This window comes from Dunckerocampus dactyliophorus, chromosome 6 (assembly GCF_027744805.1).
Source record: "Dunckerocampus dactyliophorus isolate RoL2022-P2 chromosome 6, RoL_Ddac_1.1, whole genome shotgun sequence".
NCBI classification, from domain to species: domain Eukaryota; kingdom Metazoa; phylum Chordata; class Actinopteri; order Syngnathiformes; family Syngnathidae; genus Dunckerocampus; species Dunckerocampus dactyliophorus.
Window position 1 is genome coordinate 25,339,386 of NC_072824.1, and position 18,399 is coordinate 25,357,784.

At 42.6% G+C, this 18,399-nt stretch overlaps 1 protein-coding gene across 1 annotated transcript; it reads left to right on the forward strand.

Moving 5' to 3' along the window:
* The first annotated feature begins 3,281 nt into the window (after positions 1 to 3,281).
* Positions 3,282 to 17,926, forward strand: syce2 (synaptonemal complex central element protein 2). The gene is made up of 6 exons (XM_054778072.1): positions 3,282 to 3,322; positions 14,333 to 14,587; positions 16,152 to 16,236; positions 16,348 to 16,409; positions 16,505 to 16,619; positions 16,717 to 17,926. The coding sequence occupies exons 2-6, from the start codon at positions 14,562 to 14,564 to the stop codon at positions 16,924 to 16,926; spliced, it is 498 nt and encodes a 165-aa protein (XP_054634047.1). The 5' UTR covers positions 3,282 to 3,322; positions 14,333 to 14,561; the 3' UTR covers positions 16,927 to 17,926.
* The last annotated feature ends 473 nt before the right edge of the window (positions 17,927 to 18,399 follow it).

Consider the following 18,399-nt stretch of genomic DNA (forward strand, 5'->3'; position numbering starts at 1 on the left):
TAAATGAACAGGTAGAGATAGTATTTACGGCTCTTAGAGGGGAGACGGATTTTGGGGAGTCATTCCTTTCAAAGGGCCGTTCAAAAAACTGGCTCATTTGGCTCAATTTTATGTTTAAGTTTTATGAAGCCAGCCTGGCCTTAACTCGTTTTATCTTGGAAATAATCACTGAGAAGAATGTATTTAGATATCCCACAAATGTGAGTTTGAATTATGAAATATTGATGATAACCTTATTTGACGTGTGGATTACATTTAAAGTCTGGATTCTTTGTAAATATTCCACACTGTGGCGCCATATTGTGACGTCACTATTTTGAATGGCCCTTTGTGCAAATTTTGCGTATGCGTGTAAACCATGACTTGAACACGTACAAGCTTTAAAAAACAAAGCCGACTACAATGAATTTTCCACATAAGAATATTGCTAATAATGAAGAACAACAAAACTACTCTCTGAATGACTCCTCCTCATTTAGACCGCTCACTGCTGCTGCTGCTCTCCGAGGGAGGGGGCGGGGTTTCTGTGTTTGTATTCTGTGTTCACGTTAACGAGCCGTTCAAAATAACCCGTTCGTTCGTGAACGTCACAACACTATAAACGGGACATAATGTTTATTGTGTGGGACTCCCAGCGGTTGACTCTGTAATTCTTTGCAAACTAACACAGTTACGCCACAAGTCTAAGTGTAATAGAGTGTTGACTCTGAAGGGGGAATGCTGCTCTGATGGTATCTTGGGACAGGGACTCCAGTCAGAGAGCATGGGCACAGAGAGTGTTCGCAAGCAACTTTCATGAAGTTAATATGCGGGGTATATACTTGAAATTTGTGGTCTGCATTATAAAATTAGAATATAGGCTATACAATACAAAGTATGATCGGTGCATTCGAGGACGATATAACATAATACACAACATTTATGTTCATACATTTTAAAAAATAACTACCACAGCACGTGACATCACAGAAGCGCTGTCGTAAAAATGAGCTGAGGGAGGAAGAGATGTAGTCCTTGTGCATGCACGGGACAGATTGCGTTCGGGGTACGTATTGCACAGTGACAGCCGGCATAAAAGACTTTCTGACACAAGAAATAGTGGTTGATTATCGGCCAGGCCGATTATCTGGGCCGATGTTTGGAATTTTGCCGTCTATCGGCATCGGTCTTTATTTAAATCCGACGGGCCGATATCAGGAAATCAAATTAAAACTGAGTTATTTCAGTTTACCCTCTCTCTCTCCCCTGCCACTTCTGTCTCCAGCATTGCTCCACCCATGGCACCATCTGATTGGTGAAGCAAGCCACAGCGATATGCCCCTGGTAGGGTCTCCCAAGGCAAACATGTCCTAGGTGACAGTCCATTGTTACAGAAGACCTTCAGAAGGCCTTATGAATAAACACAAGAGGGACGGCACCTCACCCGGACGTGGGATACTGGGGCCTCACCCTGGAGCCAGGCCTGGGGGATGGGCTCGCAGGCAAGCGCCTGGTGGTCAGCCCTTCACCCGTGGGGCCCAGCCCGAACAAGCCACACAGGATTTTACCCCCCATAGACCCACTACCTGTGTGGTAAGGGTCCGGTGCATTGTGCTTTGGGTGGCAGTCGAGGTCGGGCTGACCTGCTGACCTCGACTGAGGAAGGAATACTTTGAGGCCCTTCTTAGTCCGACTGACGTATTTCGTAGAGGAAGCAGTGTCTGAGGACACGAACGCAGACAGTTCCATCACCGTGGCTGAGGTATCTGGGATCATCAAAATGCTCCCCAGTGGCAAAGCTATTTGCAGACGATGTTGTCCTGATGGCCTCATCGGGCTGTGACCTTCGTTTACTGGGGCGGTTTGCATCTGAGTGTGAAGCTTCTGGGATGAGACTCAGAACCTCCAAATCCGAGGCCAAGGTTCTCAGTCAGAAAAGGGAGGTTCTGCCCCAGGTGGAGGAGTTCAAGTATCTCGGGGTCTTGTTCACGAGTGAGGGAAGGTTGGACCGTGAGGTCGATAGGCGGATCGGCGCAACCCCTGCAGTAATGCGGTCGCTGTACCAGACCGTCGTGGTGAAGAGAGAGCTGAGCTGGAAGGCAAAGCTCTCAATTTACCGGTCGATCTATGTTCTCACCCTCACCTATGGTCATGAGCTTTGGGTCGTGACCGAAAGAACGAGATCGTGGATACAAGCAGCTGAAATGAGTTTCCTCCGTAGGGTAGCTGGACTCACCCTAAGAGATAGGGTGAGGAGCTCAGTCATCTGGGAGGAGCTCAGAGTAGAGCCGCTGCTCCTTCACATCGAGAGGAGCCAGTTGAGGTGGCTCAGGCATCTAGTCCGGATGCCTCCCGGACACCTCCCTGGTGAGGTGTTCTGGGCATGCCCAGCCGGGAGAAGGCCCCGGGGCAGACCTAGGACAGGCTGGAGGGATTGTCTGGAGGGATGTCTCTCAGCTGGCCTGGGGACGCCTTGGTGTCCTCCCGGTGGCGCTGGAGGAGGTGGCCGGGGACTGGGAAATCTGGACTTCCCAACTGAGACTGCTGACCCCGCGACCAGGGCCCGGATAAGCGGAGGAAAATGAATGGATGGATGGACTTATGGCAAAACACGAAGGCGGTGGTCTTGTTGATCTCGCTGCCACATTGTGTCTTGTCGACACGTCTTCAATGAAGGTAAAAGTAACCTTAAATGTTCATTTGTCCCTTTCATCATTCATATGTATTCATATTCATTCAGAAGTGTTGTCTGCATGTAAATTCTATTAACTGTAAAACTATAAAACATGTTTTGTGTTAACATTTTTGGCTTTCTGGAACAGATTAATTGGATATATATTATTTCCGATGGGACAAATTGATTTGGTTAGAATAGTTTTCGTTTAGAGTCAGACATTGTGGAACAGATTACTTAATTAATGACGCTAACCGAGGTTCCATTGTACTTATTTTTAACGCCGTTACTCCCAACATGATGCTGAGTAAGATCTTCATCCGAGATGGACAAGCACCTGGCAATGAGGCCAAAGGAGGATTGGGCAGATTGGCAGAGATTCAACCTGGATAAATTTAGTCCACCAATGACCACTAACAAGGAAGAGTCTCACGCTAGGCTGACACACAGATTTGGAACTTGAGTGTCTGCAGGTATTCTAGTCTACACAGATTCATTTTTAAAATGATAATTTCATCTGTAGTTATGTTAATTTTCATGACATGTTCTTTGTGTCTTCACCACAGGGCAGAATGAGCTCCAAGCCTGTTGGTGCCATGCTTGGTTTGACAGTAGTGAGAAATCAGAGGTTAAGCTGTCAAGTGTGGATAAAGGACAGGTGAGGATCAGGTAATCCCCACTAACGTAAAGCCACTATACACGCCTTAGCTCAAACTGCTGACCACACACTTTATATGTTTGCATACCTGAATGTGTTCTACACTTCTACATTAAACACTAAGGGACACCAACTGACAAACTGAAGGATGTGGGTGCTACTTTAATCCATGTTCTTCACCTTTTGTTTATTAGACATGCTAAAAGCAGTCCAATGTAAATTAACATGTATCCTGAGCAGTTAAATGTGCAGTTAAAATTGGTGACAATGCAAATACTGGCAGAATTATTAGTTGGAAGTCTAGTAACGTTCAACATTTCAACATTAATGCTCCTTTTATAGTGTTGTGATACATTTAACTTTAGTTTTATAATAGGTTGCAGCCCCAATAAAAAAAAAAAAAAACCTGTGAATTAAAAAAAAAACACACAAGATATCCAGAAGCAATTTCAGTAGAATGTCGAGATATCCTAGAAATGTGTTGAAATTGGTTCACCGACTGAGGACCAAACCAGCAACCATCAGGTTGGCAGACGACCACTCTATGACCTGAGTAATGCCGCCGAGCACAGAATAGGCCGAATGGTAAACTGGGTTGACACTTTTGACACACATTTCGTAAATTTACGACTTCATTCTCGAAATCTCAGATTATTTTATGGCTCTGACGTTACAGGCATTGCTTGAGACGGCTATGAAAAGGGGGTATTCATGTGACCTTCAGCCCTGCGCAAAGGTAATGTTACCTGTTGGCCACACAGTCAGGAGATCGGGAAGACCTGGGTTCGAATCTCCGTCGGGCGTCTCTGTAAGGAGTTTGCATGTTCTCCCCGTGCGTTCGTGGGTTTTCTCCGGGTACTCCAGTTTCCTCCCACATCCAAAAACATGCATGATAGGTTAATTGGCGACTCTAAATTGTCCATAGGTATGAATGTGAGTGTGAATGGTTGTTTGTCTGTATGTGCCCTGCCATTGGCTGGCCCAGTCCAGGGTGTACACCGCCTCTCACCCGAAGTCAGCTGGGATAGGCTCCAGCATACCCGCGACCCTAATGAGGATAGACTGCATAGTAAATGGGTGGATGGAATTACACCTTTTTTTTCTCGTAAATTTACGACTTTCTTCTCGAAATGTCTGATTTTTTTTTTCAATGTGGCCGTAATGCTACTATGTCGTACCAAATAAATTAGCCACTCACTTTCAATAGAAAAATTACAGTAATTCCCAATGCAGTTGTAAAGTTTCATTTACATGGTGCATTTTCTGCTGCTTTTACTTTATATTCCCATACTAAGTAGAATAAATACCATTTTTTTCCAAATATCGTATTCATACCCAATAAATAGCAAAAGCAGCTTTATTGGTCACCCGTGTGTACTATTACCAACTCTGGACGTGTCGAAGGTCCATCATCTCTGGATGTGATGCGATGTTTTAATTCCACAGCTCAAAAGTAATAAAATTGTGGCGTATTAAAGGCTAAGATGCTTTTCTAATCTTCTCTCCCTAATCTTCATCCCTCACTTAATACAGACATGCAATGAGCTCTAGCTGTGACCTTGAAGACTATTTATTCCCAAAAAAAGTTAAAGGGAGGACAGGAAAAGATCAACTGGCAGTGTCATTGTGTGTGTGTGTGTGTGTGTGTTTGTGTGTGTGCGTGTCTGTGTCTGTGTGTGTGGGTGCCCATGTGGTCTTTGCTTTTTAATGATCAACTATAGCATGCACACTGAAATAATAAAATGCATGCTTAGTAGATTGGATTTTACAAACAAAATAAAAAGTGTGCACCAAAGTGCACATTTTTTCACATCAACAATCCACATCTTGCATCTTTTACTGAAGTAATCAGCATAATCTCCTTTTCCATAAAAAGTATCACCTTGTGGTCAGCACTGACCTTGTCTAATTGAATTAACTCCACCCCATTAGTAGTTCAATCAGGGCAAGCGGCCTCAGCAGGAGATACACACTTGAGATAAAAGAACTGCACTACAGGAGTCATCACTCCGAGGCCGCTCCCTGGTTATGGCTCCGCCCACTCTGACCCGGACTGGCACTCATCTGCCTGCCAATCTTAGTATTCTCTCATTCAGTGTTAGCTTGGCAGCAGAGACGCTGTATTGGCCATCCTTCATTACACCTGCTTGGCCTGCAACTAGTGTGAGTGTGAGATTGAAGGTTAATTCCAACTGTGGATATGTTGCTTATGTAAAAAAAAAAAAACCATAAACATAGATTTCTTTTTTTTTGCATGTTTGTCACACTTAAATGATTCAGATCATCAAACAAATGTCAACACAACTGAACACAAAATGCAGTTTTTAATTGAACCTACATGGTCCTGTGTGGAAAAAGAAGGCCCCATTGCCCCTCCCCAGAAAGAAAGTAATTGAGATCTATCAGTCTGGAAAGGTTACAAAGCCATTTCTAAAGTTTTGGGACTCCAGCAAACCACAGTGAGCGCCATTATCCACAAATGGCATAAACATGGAACAGTAGTTAACCTTCCCAGGAGCGGCGGGGCAACCAAAATTACCCCAAGAGCTCAGCGACAACTCAGCCAAGAGGTCATAAAACACCCCACATCAACATCCAAAGAACCGCATGCCTTACTTGCTTCAGTTAAGGTCAGTGTCCATGACTTCACCATAAGAAAGACACTCTGTAAAAACAGCCTGCATGGCAGAGTTCCAAGACAAAAAACACTGCTGAACAAAAGGAACATTAAGGCTCATCTCAATTTTGCCAGAATACATCTTGATGATCCCCAAGACCTTTGGGAAAATATTCTGTGGTCTGGTGAGACAAAAGTTGAACTTTTTGGAAGGTGTGTGTCTCATTACATCTAATGTAAAAGTAACGCCGCGTTTCAGAAAAACAACATTATACCAACAGTAAAATATGGTGGTGGCAGTGCGATGTCCGGGGCTATTTTCCTACTTCAGGACTTGGAAGACTTGCTGTGATAAAAGGAGCCATGAATTCTGCTGTCTACCAAAAAATTCAGAAGGACAATTTCCAACCTTCTGTTGGTGACTTCAAGCTGAAACCAACTTGGGTTCTGCAGCAGGACAATGATCCAAAACACACCAGCAAGTCCACCTCTGAATGTGTGTGTGTGTGATTTTGATCAGGAGTGTGTGTGTGTGTGTGTGTGTGTGTGTGTGTGTGTGTGTGTGTGTGGGTGTATATTTATATATATATATATATATATATATATATATATATATTTATATATATATATATACACACACACACACACACTCCTGATCAAAATCTTAAGACCAGTTGAAAAATTGCTAGAATTTGCTTTTTGCACAATTGGATCTTAATGATGTTTTAAGTAAAGCTACAATATGCAAAGGCAAGAAGGATGACTGAGACAAAAAGCATTTGGAATTTGTAATTTAAACCAAAACAAAAAAAAACTTAAATAGGCTGTTTATCACCTGATCAAAGGTTTACGATCACAGGCTATAAAAGCTCAAATCTGCTCAAATTTTTCATTTTCTGTCAAGCATTCACACTGTCATGCCCTCCTTATGGCTAAAGCTAAAAAGCTTTCTCTTTTTGAACGTGGTTGGATTGTGGAGCTGCATAAGCAAGGCCTCTCGCAGTGTGCCATTGCTGCTGAGGTTGGGAGCAGTAAATCAGTCATTCTACATTTTTTGAAAGATCCTGAGCATTATGGAACAAAAAAGTCAATTGGTAGACCCAAAAAAAATCACACCTGCGCTGAGCCGGAGGATCCGATTTGCCGTCCATCAAGACACAGGGCGGTCTTCAACCCACATTAAGACCCTTACTGGTGCCGACTGCAGCGAAATAACCATCAGCCGACATCTGCAGCAAAAGGGTTTAAAAAACAAAACACAAATTCAAAGACCTTGTCTCCTTCAAAGCCACAAAACTGCCCGTTTAGACTTTGCCAGCGAGAATCAAACATGGGACATTGAAAGGTGGAAAAAAGTTTAATTCTCTGATAAGAAAAAAATGTAACCTTGACGGTCCAGATGGCTTCCAATGTTACTGGCATGACAAGGAGATCCCACCTGAGATGTTTTCTACCCGGCACAGTGGAGGGGGGTCCATCATGATCTGGGGAATACTGGAGCTTCAGGTGGTACAAGGTGGTCAAACGGCTGATACTCGTGCAGATGTTTGCAGCGGGCATCCCTCATGACTGAGGGCCCTCGTCTGTGTGGTAACAGCTGGGTTTTTCAACAGGATGCTTCGCTTGACGAAGAACTTCTTCAGGGAGAATAACATCACTCTTTTGGACCATCCTGCATGTTCCCCTCATTTAAATCCCATAGAGAACATTTGGGGATGGATGGCAAGGGAAGTTGATCAAAATGGCCATCAGTTCCAGACAGTTGATGCCCTTGGTGAAGCCATCTTCACCACTTGGAGCAATGTTCCCTCTAGCCTCCTGGAAAAACTCGCATCAAGCATGCCCAAACCAATTTTTAAATGATTAACAAGAACGGTGGAGCTACTCATTACTGAGTCCTACTGAGAACATTTTGTTCTGGCTTGGAGAGTTTTTTGTTATTTTTTGAGCGACCGTCTTAAACATTTGATCAGCTGATAAACAGCCTATTTCAGTTGAATTGTTGTTTTCAATAAATGACTTTGTCAAAGTGCTTTTTGTCTCACTCCCCCTTATTGTTTTTGCATATTGTAGCTTTACTTAAAATCCCATTTAGATCAGAATTCTAGCAATTTTTCAACTGGTCTAAGATTTTGATCAGGAGTGTACATATACACTCAACAAAAATGCAAAAACGCTTTTGCTCCCATTTTTTATGAGATGAACTCAAAGATGTAAAACTTTTTCCACATACACAATATCACCATTTCTCTCAAATATTGTTCACAAATCTGTCTAAATCTGTGATAGCGAGCACTTCTCCTTTGCTGAGATAATCCATCCCACCTCACAGGTGTGCCATATCAAGATGCTGATTAGACTGCCCACAATAAAAGGCCACTCTGAAATGTGCAGTTTTCTCACACAGCACAATGCCACAGATGGCGCAAGATTTGAGGTAGCGTGCAACTGGCATGCTGACAGCAGGAATGTCAACCAGAGCTGTTGCTTGTGTATTGAATGCAGCAGGATAATGCACGGCCCCATGTTGCAAGGATCTGTACACAATTCACAATCCAGTTCTTGCATGGCCAGCATACTCACCGGACATGTCACCCATTGAGCACGTTTGGGATGCTCCGGATCAGCGTATACGACCGCGTGTACCAGTTCCCGCCAATATCCAGCAACTTTGCACAGCCATTGAGGAGGAGTGGACCAACTTTCTTCAGGCCACAATCGACAACCTGATCAACTCTATGCGAAGGAGATGTGTTGCACTGCATGAGGCAAGTGGTGGTCACACCAGATACTGACTGGTTTTCTGAGTCCCCAGACGACCCGCCACCCCCAATAAAACAAAACTGCACATTTCAGAGTGGCCTTTTATTGTGGGCAATCTAAGGCACACCTGTGCACTAATCTTGGTGTCTAATCAGCATCTTGATATGGCACACCTGTGATGTGGGATGGATTATTTTAGCAAAGGAAAAGTGCTCACTATCGCAGATTTAGACAGATTTGTGAACAATATTTGAGAGAAATGGTGACATTGTATGTTGTGTGTATGTTGTGTAGTGTATGTTGACACTGGATACCAGATTACCAGTTACCACCCCTTATCAGTGAATGGGATAAAGGATGAAGATGCTGCATGGGCATTGTCAGTCACAACCTGGATCCAGCACAGATGAGGTAAAATGGGAAATTGACCCGCTCCCTCATGCATCACTCTCCTTAGGCTGAGTGAAAGATGGGCTGCTGCCGCCGAGGCTGCTGGGTAAAAAGTTGGGTAGGTACGGCATGACCGCCATCAGAGGACTGGTAAGTGGAGTCTCAGCAGGGGGCGTCATGGGGATAATGACGTCGTCCTGGTCCCACACGTGGAAGGCATTGGGGTGCGAGTGGCTCAGGGAAGGTGGGATTTGGAGAGGGCTGACGCCTTCCACATCGCCGTCTTTTTTCACATTCTCGTCGATCGGACCCAGTAAACAGTCTGTGGACGGATGATGAAAGATTACCTTTATGTTTTCTACTGTGTCTAGAGTACATCTTAGATCAGGGGTTTCCAAAATGTGACACAGTGAGCCTTTCCTTAGAGAATATAATAGGGCTGGGGCTGCCTCCCCAAAAAAACATTTTTTAAGCATGTTATCTGTTCACCCTCACACTAAAAAAAGAGAACCTACACATTCCGCATTCCCGGACACCACGCTTGTCGACCTGTGTTTTGTTCGGATTGAGTTTCCCAAAATACCTTTTTGTAGTACACCCATGTACATTTTAACGTTCTGCCATTAAGTGTAAGAATAAGTGAAGCACTATTAACAGTGCAGTTGTCCCTTGCCACATTTTGGCGGCTTCACTCTATCACGGCTACATTGCATATATGAATTATGCTGTTTTTGTGATTGAATATCACCTATTGGTAAAAAAAAATATTTAAGCAAATGTAATATTTTTTGCCAACATTAAGCATTCTCAAGCATAAATGTATCTAATTGAACTAAAATACAAAAACAAGGCATTAAGAAGACTCATTCACATAGAGTATAGTGCAGGGGTCACCAACGTTTTTCCTTGTGAGAGCTACTTTTACAAAATGAAAATGGCCAAGAGCTACTCATTTTTGTAACATTTATTTTCAGAGCTTATTTTAAACCCAAACAAAGTGAATATGCTTGTTTTACCAGAACATTGACAAAATGCTGGTGTCCACAACTCACATTTTGTATTTCAGAATGCATTTCTTTCTACTGTTCTTTCATTATTAACTGAAAACCTGAATGAAAAGCAGGCTTGCGGGCACCTCGTGTGCTCGTGGGGGGCTACCTGGTGCCCGCGGGCACCACGTTGGTGACCCCTGGTATAGAGTATTCTACATAGGTCACTCTGTGTCAGCAATTGGTCGGAGAGGTCACCTGCTCCAGACTTGATTGCCGGAACAACAGGCTTTTATTGCAGGTTTAAATTATCTCACAACAGGCACAATAATAATAATATTAATCATAATCATAATAATAATAACACGGGCTACTGTTGCGGCCGTACCCGGCAACATCACTTCCTGTCCAGCACCAGCACATATTTAGGAACAGGAATCTTACTTATGTCTTGAATGGCTTATTTTCTGTGATTATCTACTATATTGGTTAATATGAGTGTGAAGGTGACTGTAGTTGAAACCCTTTCTTAAATTTAGAATAAGTAAATTGAAGGCTAACCAGTTAGCTCGTTAGCATGTTATGCTTAAAGCCGTGGCCGTCTCGTGTCCTTGCAGTGATGCCGTAGCCTGCGCATTAGCAAATGTGGTGTAAAGAAAGAATAATTGGAGTGTAACGGTAACTATAGGGGTGTTATTTCATGCCTACAGGGCTGTAACGATGGTAAAAAAAAAAAAACATATTTAGAAAGTCATAAACAGGTTTTCTATGCTCTAACTATGAAAATATTCCATGTATTAATATTGAATCCTACTTTGTGGAAATTCACTTATCGCGGCCAGATCTGGAACCGATTAACCTAGATAAAGGAGGGACGACTGTATAGGGGTGTTATTTCAAGTCTAGAGGGCTCCAATGATGTAAAAAAAAACAAAACTTATTTAGAAGGTCTTAAACAGGTTTTCTATGTTCTAACTACAAAAATATTTATATAACATTTATCAAAAAAGGAATCTTTGAGGAAATTCACTTATCACGGTTGAGTCTGGAACCAATTAGCCACGATGAACAAGGGACAATGACGATGCATCTCACTTGTCTTCTTTTGGCAGATGTGTCCCAAAAAAAGCCGCATGCAATAGTTGCATTCCCACAGCAGTTTGAGTTGCCCAATAATTGAGAAGCACGCCAGTGCTTCTCAATTATTTCCTGTCATGCCCCTACAGAAATGTTTCCACGCCCCCCTCCCCGATTTGAAATACATTGAGAAACTGATATCTATTTATCTGTACTGCACAGACTGAACTCGAACTGAAACCAGCGAAATACAACAAAATGGAGAGCAGTGAAGCATACAAGTGTATTCAAGAGTCAAATTGCATGCTGAGTACGACAAATTCATACAGGTTGGCGGGTCTGCACTAATATTGGAAGTCCTTCCTGCCTCTCACGCCCCCCTGATAGTTCATCACGCCCCTCCCACTATTTGAGCAGCACTGCCCTAGGCCGACCAGTCCAGGGTGTACCCCGCCTCTCCCCAAAGTCAGCTGGGATAGGCTCCAGCATAACCCCCGCGACCCTTGTGAGGATAAGTGGCATAGACGGTGGATGGATGGACTTCCCGTAGGCGCTTGCCCTCGGGGCAATCCCCGCTGCCATCATAAGTGTCGTTCTATTTCGCCAAAAAGCTCATGTGAACTTGGTGACGCTTCTACTACCCTTGGAGAGCTGAGGGAGCGAGTCAACGTCTGTGGTCACTCGAATGTGTAATTATTCTATTTGACTACTTTTGCAGTGGCAACATGTCAGAGCAAACAATTTACAAACAAACAAAAACCCACCATGACAACTAGAGTAAAAATTCCTACCCATTTTTAAACAGTAACATTAACTTTGGAAACTAACTAAAACTAAAGAGATACAAAGAAACATGGTAATATACAAAGAGGGCTAAAGGTATTTCCTAGTATTTGTAAGAAGCAGTATAGCGCTACACTTACAACTAGCGGTGGAACCATGATTGCTTGGGCTGAAAGCAACGTGGGAAGGTGCATTCCATTTATCACTTCCACTCCTCCCACATTCACTTTTTGTCCGCTGTGGAAGTGGCCTCTGCGTGACATCGGCAATGATGTCATACCAAGCGCCTAGGGGAAGTCAAAGAAGGCAACTCAAACTGCGATTGGAACGCAGCCGCTTTGTGCAACTGTAGCACGCATACAGAAAAATCACTCTTTTGAGGTTAGATAAATAGTTTCTAAGATAAATACTAAAATATCTTCACCTTCCGACTGTATTTTCCTTTTTCCCAGACAGAACAGCCAGTGCCTCCCATGCATCGTAACTCTGCTCCTGAACACACCACAACTGACTTGGTCACGCATTACAACGCATCTCATCAATACAGTGAGAAATTAAATGTACAATTGCATGTACATTGTCTTTAAAATCAGTGCACACTAACATAGAACCCAGGAAACGTCATGAATGTTTTTGTTTTTCGCCCGTGCGTGTTATAAGGGGGCCTCGCTGCGGGAAATGAAATCAACACAATCGATAAATTGATTAATGGAACGATTGGAAAAAAAAAAAAAAACAGGTCGATAATTATCGACGCCCTCGATAAACTGACGTGTGCGTGTATGCGCGTCTGCTCATCTATCTGTGACACACAGGCTGGATGAGACAAGAGGGTTCACTCTGCGTCTGTATGTGCGCATTGGTTTCATGGTGGTATGAACGGAGAGAGTGGGCTCTCGTCTCATTCAGCCTCTTTGTGGAGGAGGGGCTACTAGCTACTAGCTACTCTACGCTCGCTACTACCTATGGCATATGCCTCTGGCTACTACCCTAGCTGCAGTTAGCTCCGGGAGCCAGCATACGCTAACATGAATGACAGCACAAAAGTGATAGTTTTTAAGGCAAATGCTGTGGGAAAATTTAGGTTTTAAACAGAATGAACACGGTGAGCGCATGAACACTGACGACCGACACAGAAAGTTTTCTCAACTGGGGGAAAACAAAAACACAGATGGAGGTGCTCGGGCAGCAGAGCCTTCGTCCCGACAGCCAACGCTTACCGAGGCGTCGTGTCGGCAAATATAAACAAAACAGTGCAAAATTGTGCATGCCCACAGACAGCGTGGACAGTGTCGCTGGCAACACTGCAAAAATATACATCCAGGCAACCTCCGTGTCAAGCTAACGTTTCACACAGGTACACCGGCGTACACTATACTTGAGTAGCATCCAGTGGTTGAAATGTGAATAACAACTCTCATGACTACAATAAGTGGAAAAATATACCCGCAGTCTAAAAAATGTTGACATAATATTGAATAGCGACGATAATCTTTGACCAGCAAAATTTGTTATCGTGACAGGCCTACCAACACCCGTAAGTCAATAACTTCAAGTTCTGTTGTTAAATATGGCTTAAAAACACGAGATAACGTCACACATTTCTTACGACACAAACCAAAAAGTTCCATTTTAACCGTCCACATACAAATAGCGAGTCCGACTTTTGAAAACTCGGACTCTGGCCAGAGTTTTGCGAGATGGACAATTATGCAGTTCATTATTCTCAAAGATGAATGGAGCTTCATGCTGTGTTTTCATTCCGAAGCCACCATCTTCAGTTAGCAAAGAACAAGTACTTTTATTAGCATAGTAGTGGAGATAGTACCTTGAGGCAGTGGCGGGGCGGCCACCCCAATGGCCATCTAGACATTTCAGGTATCAATTTATAGCCACCCCTATGTCAGTAATGGTCTCACCTCGGCCACAATTTCTGGCTCTGCCACTGCCTTGAGGGACAGAAGTAGATATAATATGGGGAAGGATTACCTGTAATGTCCAGCATGAGGTCTTTGATGAGGTGACCCACAATAGCATAAGCCACAGCGACCACAACCACGGCAGCCATGAGGAGATAAAGAACTGACTTAGGTAGCTGGATAAGGTCCCTTGACGGAGGCTTGTACTCCTTATACAGCGGCTCCACATTCTGGACCAAATACTCGAATGAATGTCCTCCTCCTTCTGTGTTGTTAAAGCTCTCCATATTCCCAGAGTAGTCAGTTCAAAGTGTTGGATCCATCAGCTAATGTGTAGCCACGTAAGAAACACACATCTAGTTAAGGTTTAAGACAGTACAAGAATGGAAAATGAGTCTACACACCTTTCCACAACAGGTTATGGAAGTTCACGTTTCTTCACAGCGCCTGTGATTGATACGAGGTTATTATCATTTCATCCAGGAAGCATCAGGACCTTCCTGTGTTTCTGCCATGTGTCCTCTTGCCTGGAGTAATCCCGATTGACTGCAGGCAGCGAGAAGACATAAGGAGAGAGAGAGAGAGAGAGGAAGGAAGGGATTACATTTCCAATCAACAAGCCCCTCATCCCATCACATTCCAGACCACACGGATTAGCCTGCTTTGTTCACGACAAACATTAGTGCTCCCCTGGCACCCGTTTTCCACGCAAATGGTTGGAAAACGATCATTAATGAGGTGGGTGCTACTGTGAATTTTGGTATCAGTCCGATACCAAGTTAATACAGCGTCAGTATTGCCAACAGCGATACTCATATTGATGCTTTTTACTTTATATTTCTCAAGATTATTGAATGATTTTGCCCTTCATTTGTTGATCAGAATCTAAACAGGATCAGGATAAAACACAGGACAAACCAAAAGCAAACAATGTATTTTTTTCAACAAACACGTGAAGGATTTAAAAATAAAATGAAATAGAGACTTTCAGTATAATCAGATGGGTGTATATTTAATCCATTCATTTTCATCTGTTTAAATCCAGTGCTTCAAATTGGGATTACTTGATAGCAATCACTGTCTGTATTTGCCACAAAAAGGGAAAAATCTAAAGAAAAAAATGCTACAGCGATTTTAGGAGCACTTCAGTCACTTCTAGTTATTGCAGTGTTTGTCTGTTTTTGTTTTGTTTTTTTTTAAAAAGCTTACTTTCCTTTTTAGTTTGTTTAACAAAATAAAGTTTTTACAAGACCACCTACGACAGCAGCAGGCACAAGCTTCTTAGTACGATCACAGCTGGTTAGAAGTCAGCTGCTAGCTGGTGAGTAAATAAATTATTTCGTATTCACTGCCGATATCAAGACTTTTGTCAAAGCTCTTGTTTAAGTTATGTCATTTGGACGTGTTTTATGCACACGGTGAGTGTTTTCCACATATAACTTACTGACGACACATAGCTAGACAATCAAGCTAACACGACTAATCAAGCTAATATGCTAGTTTTCAATAATTCAACAATTAGCTTCTGGTGGCTAACGTTTATAGCTGTAGCTATTTCTGTATGTACACTGTTCCAAATGGCGCATTCCATACTTACACTTAGCATTTTGCTTGCATAAGACCAGTTGAAAAATTGCTAGAATTTGCATTTTGCACATTTGGATCTTAATGAGGTTTTAAGTAAAGCTACAATACGCAAAAGCAAGAAGGAGGAGTGGGACAAAAAAACATTTGGAACTTGTAATGTAAACAAAAAAAATTAAAAATAGGTTGTTTATCACCTGATCAAACGTTTAAGACCACAGGCTATGAAAGGCAAAATCTGCTCAAAATTTTCATTTTCTGTCAGGCATTCACACTGTCATGCCCTCCTGATGGCTAAAGCTAAGAAGCTTTCTCTTTTTGAACGTGTTTGGATTGTGGAGCTGCATAAGCAAGGCCTCTCGCAGCAAATCCGTCATTCTACATTTTTTGAAAGATCCTGAAAGTTATGGAACAAAAAAGTCAAGCGGTAGACCCAAAAAATCACAAGCCGGAGGATCCGATTGGCTGTCCATCAAGATGCAGGGCGGTCTTCGACCCAAATTAAGACCCTTACTGGTGCCGACTGCAGCGCAATAACCATCAGACGCCATCAGTGGGAAAAGGGTTTTAAAAACAAAAGTCCAGGTTGTACCTCGTGTCTCGCCCGATAGGGATAGGCTCCAGCATACCCTCGTGACCCTAATTAGGATAGGCACCTAGAGAATGGATGGATGGATGGATTATTTGACATAGTTTCAACTCCAGATGACCTCAACAGAGTCTGGGTGACCGGAATGGACTTTTTCTTCGACAAAGCTCCTTCACATTCAACCCAGAATGTTGGGCGTGAAGATCCACAAACGGTATCTAATTACTTTTTTGTAATATTTCTCTATAATTGGTATTGTTTTTGCAGGATTGTACTGTCAAGGTCGGCAGTCGTGAATGCTCATTGTGCTCGGGTGTTGTTACAGGTGACAGACACAGAGCTTGGGCTAAGTGTGAGCAGGCCTGAGATTCAAGAGGAGAATTCCAAGTATTGTCATATTTTTGGCTCCACTCTTTGTGGGACATCCACGAATTCATCTCGGTGTTTGAATGAGTTGACTGCTATGTTAATTATCCTTGCAGCTCTATTGTGAATGACATCAGCAGGAGAGTTCAGGAGCTGGTGCAGAAGGTTCACGACCGCCGCACCAGTGACCAGAAAGAAATTGAAGATTTTCAAGAGATAATACTGGAGAAGGTGACCCACTCTTTTTAAAAAAAAAAACAAAAACGTCTGCATGTGTAGCTGATGCCGTGCAAATCTACTCAAAGTGGCCCCCTGTGGCTTTCTCAAGGTGACAGAGATGTGCCAGCAGATGAAGCAGCACATGTACACAGCCTATGAGGAGAACAGTGGTGAGATGGAGGTGAAACTGCAGGAGTTGACTGAGGTGCTAGAGAGATGCACCATTCTCCACAATGAGCTTCTGGAAGCCAGTAGCGTACTGGCAAGAGTGCGAGAGAGCCTCGTCATCAACCAGCCATCACAATCCACAACACACTAGATCAGCTCCATAACTTGAAATTGTTCTCATGTTCTCGCACCAATTTAGTTCTTTCTTCCGCATTTCACTCGGAACCTACTGATTGGCGCAACAGTTGAGATTTGAGTTAGTTTTCTTGTTTTCAGCTGTGACTGATACTTTCCTATTCCGCTGTGATGTGTAAGCATTTGTATGTGAGGACAGCAGTTTTATTGGGGCCATCCTCATTTTGCCAGTCATATTAAAATATCGCAAAATAAAAAGCATCCCTTAATGCATTATGCCACAACAACCCAAATAAATGAGCTACAGCTGAGACATTTTAAATGCATGAAGGTATCAGTCAAACCTCGGTTTTCGTGTGCCCCAGCTTTTGTTGAAAATTTTTGCGTAAATTTTGCCTGTTTTCAATATTCAGTTACAATATTGCAGTGAGAAACTACCGCTAGTCTGTTTGCCCTGTACTGTATCGTTCCGTGAAATTGAGTGCCCAAACAAAACACCGTACGCATTGCTGACTCACTCTTCGTACATTTTTTTTATTGAGCGTGCCTGCTAAATAACCCACCATGGGGCCAAAGTTGAGAGTGCCGGCAATTTGGTAAAGAAGGTGAGAAACACAATTGAAATTAATTTCCCTGGGATGCATGGGAAGTCCGTATCAACAATAACTTCCATCCATTTGTCATTTAAAATGATTTCACATTGTTTTCTGCGTGTAAAATTAGAATTATTCTCTATAAAATGTACTTCTTGTTCGTATTTTGGGGGGGGTCTCGAGCGGATTTCATGGATTTACGTTATTTCCGACACAAAAATGGTGTCAGTTTTCATATATTTTGGTTTTCTTCTGATCTTTTGGAATGAACAAATGACAAAAACAGAGGTACCATTATATTTGCATTTTACGCTGATGGATTGTGACCGGGTTGTAAGGAGACCATGAAAATGGAAACAGAAACGGGAACAAGTGACAAAAATACAGAGTCTGCAATTTATTGAAAACTACATTTAAACTCACATAGGCTGTTGATCAAATGCAGGGGTGTCAAAAACTTTACTGAAAATAAAAGGATGCGGAGGCCACTTTGATATTTTTGTGTATTTTCCAGTTTTGAAAAAAAAGATATTAGAGATTTTTTTATTTATTAATTAAACGGTAAAAAAAACAGAATTAAAAAAAACAAACAGAATTTGGGAAAAAATCAACCAGATTTCATAGGGCCCCATCAACCCCACAACCTACCTCGACCACAGTGCAACCAAAAATACCTCTAGAAGCAACATGTGGAACACACCATGGAACCGTCGCACACAGACTGCGGGTATCGAAATAGACACTAATTGGGTCGAGCACGCTTAAAAAAAAATTAGACATAGAAATGTACTTTTTCTGCTATTAAGTAACATTTCTGTTCAGTAAAGCCTCTAATATTAATACCATTTCAGAAACTATTCCTATCTTTAACATTGTCATCAAAAAAGTAAACATGT

What these genes read in the sequence shown, in the direction of transcription:
- syce2 (XM_054778072.1), top strand. Translation starts at nt 14,562, where the DNA reads ATGGTTGGAAAACGATCATTAATGAG. An exon ending in GGAAAACGATCATTAATGAG is followed by an intron (nt 14,588 to 16,151) that starts GTGGGTGCTACT and finishes TGACCTCAACAG; the next exon opens with AGTCTGGGTGACCGGAATGG. An exon ending in GGCGTGAAGATCCACAAACG is followed by an intron (nt 16,237 to 16,347) that starts GTATCTAATTAC and finishes GTGTTGTTACAG; the next exon opens with GTGACAGACACAGAGCTTGG.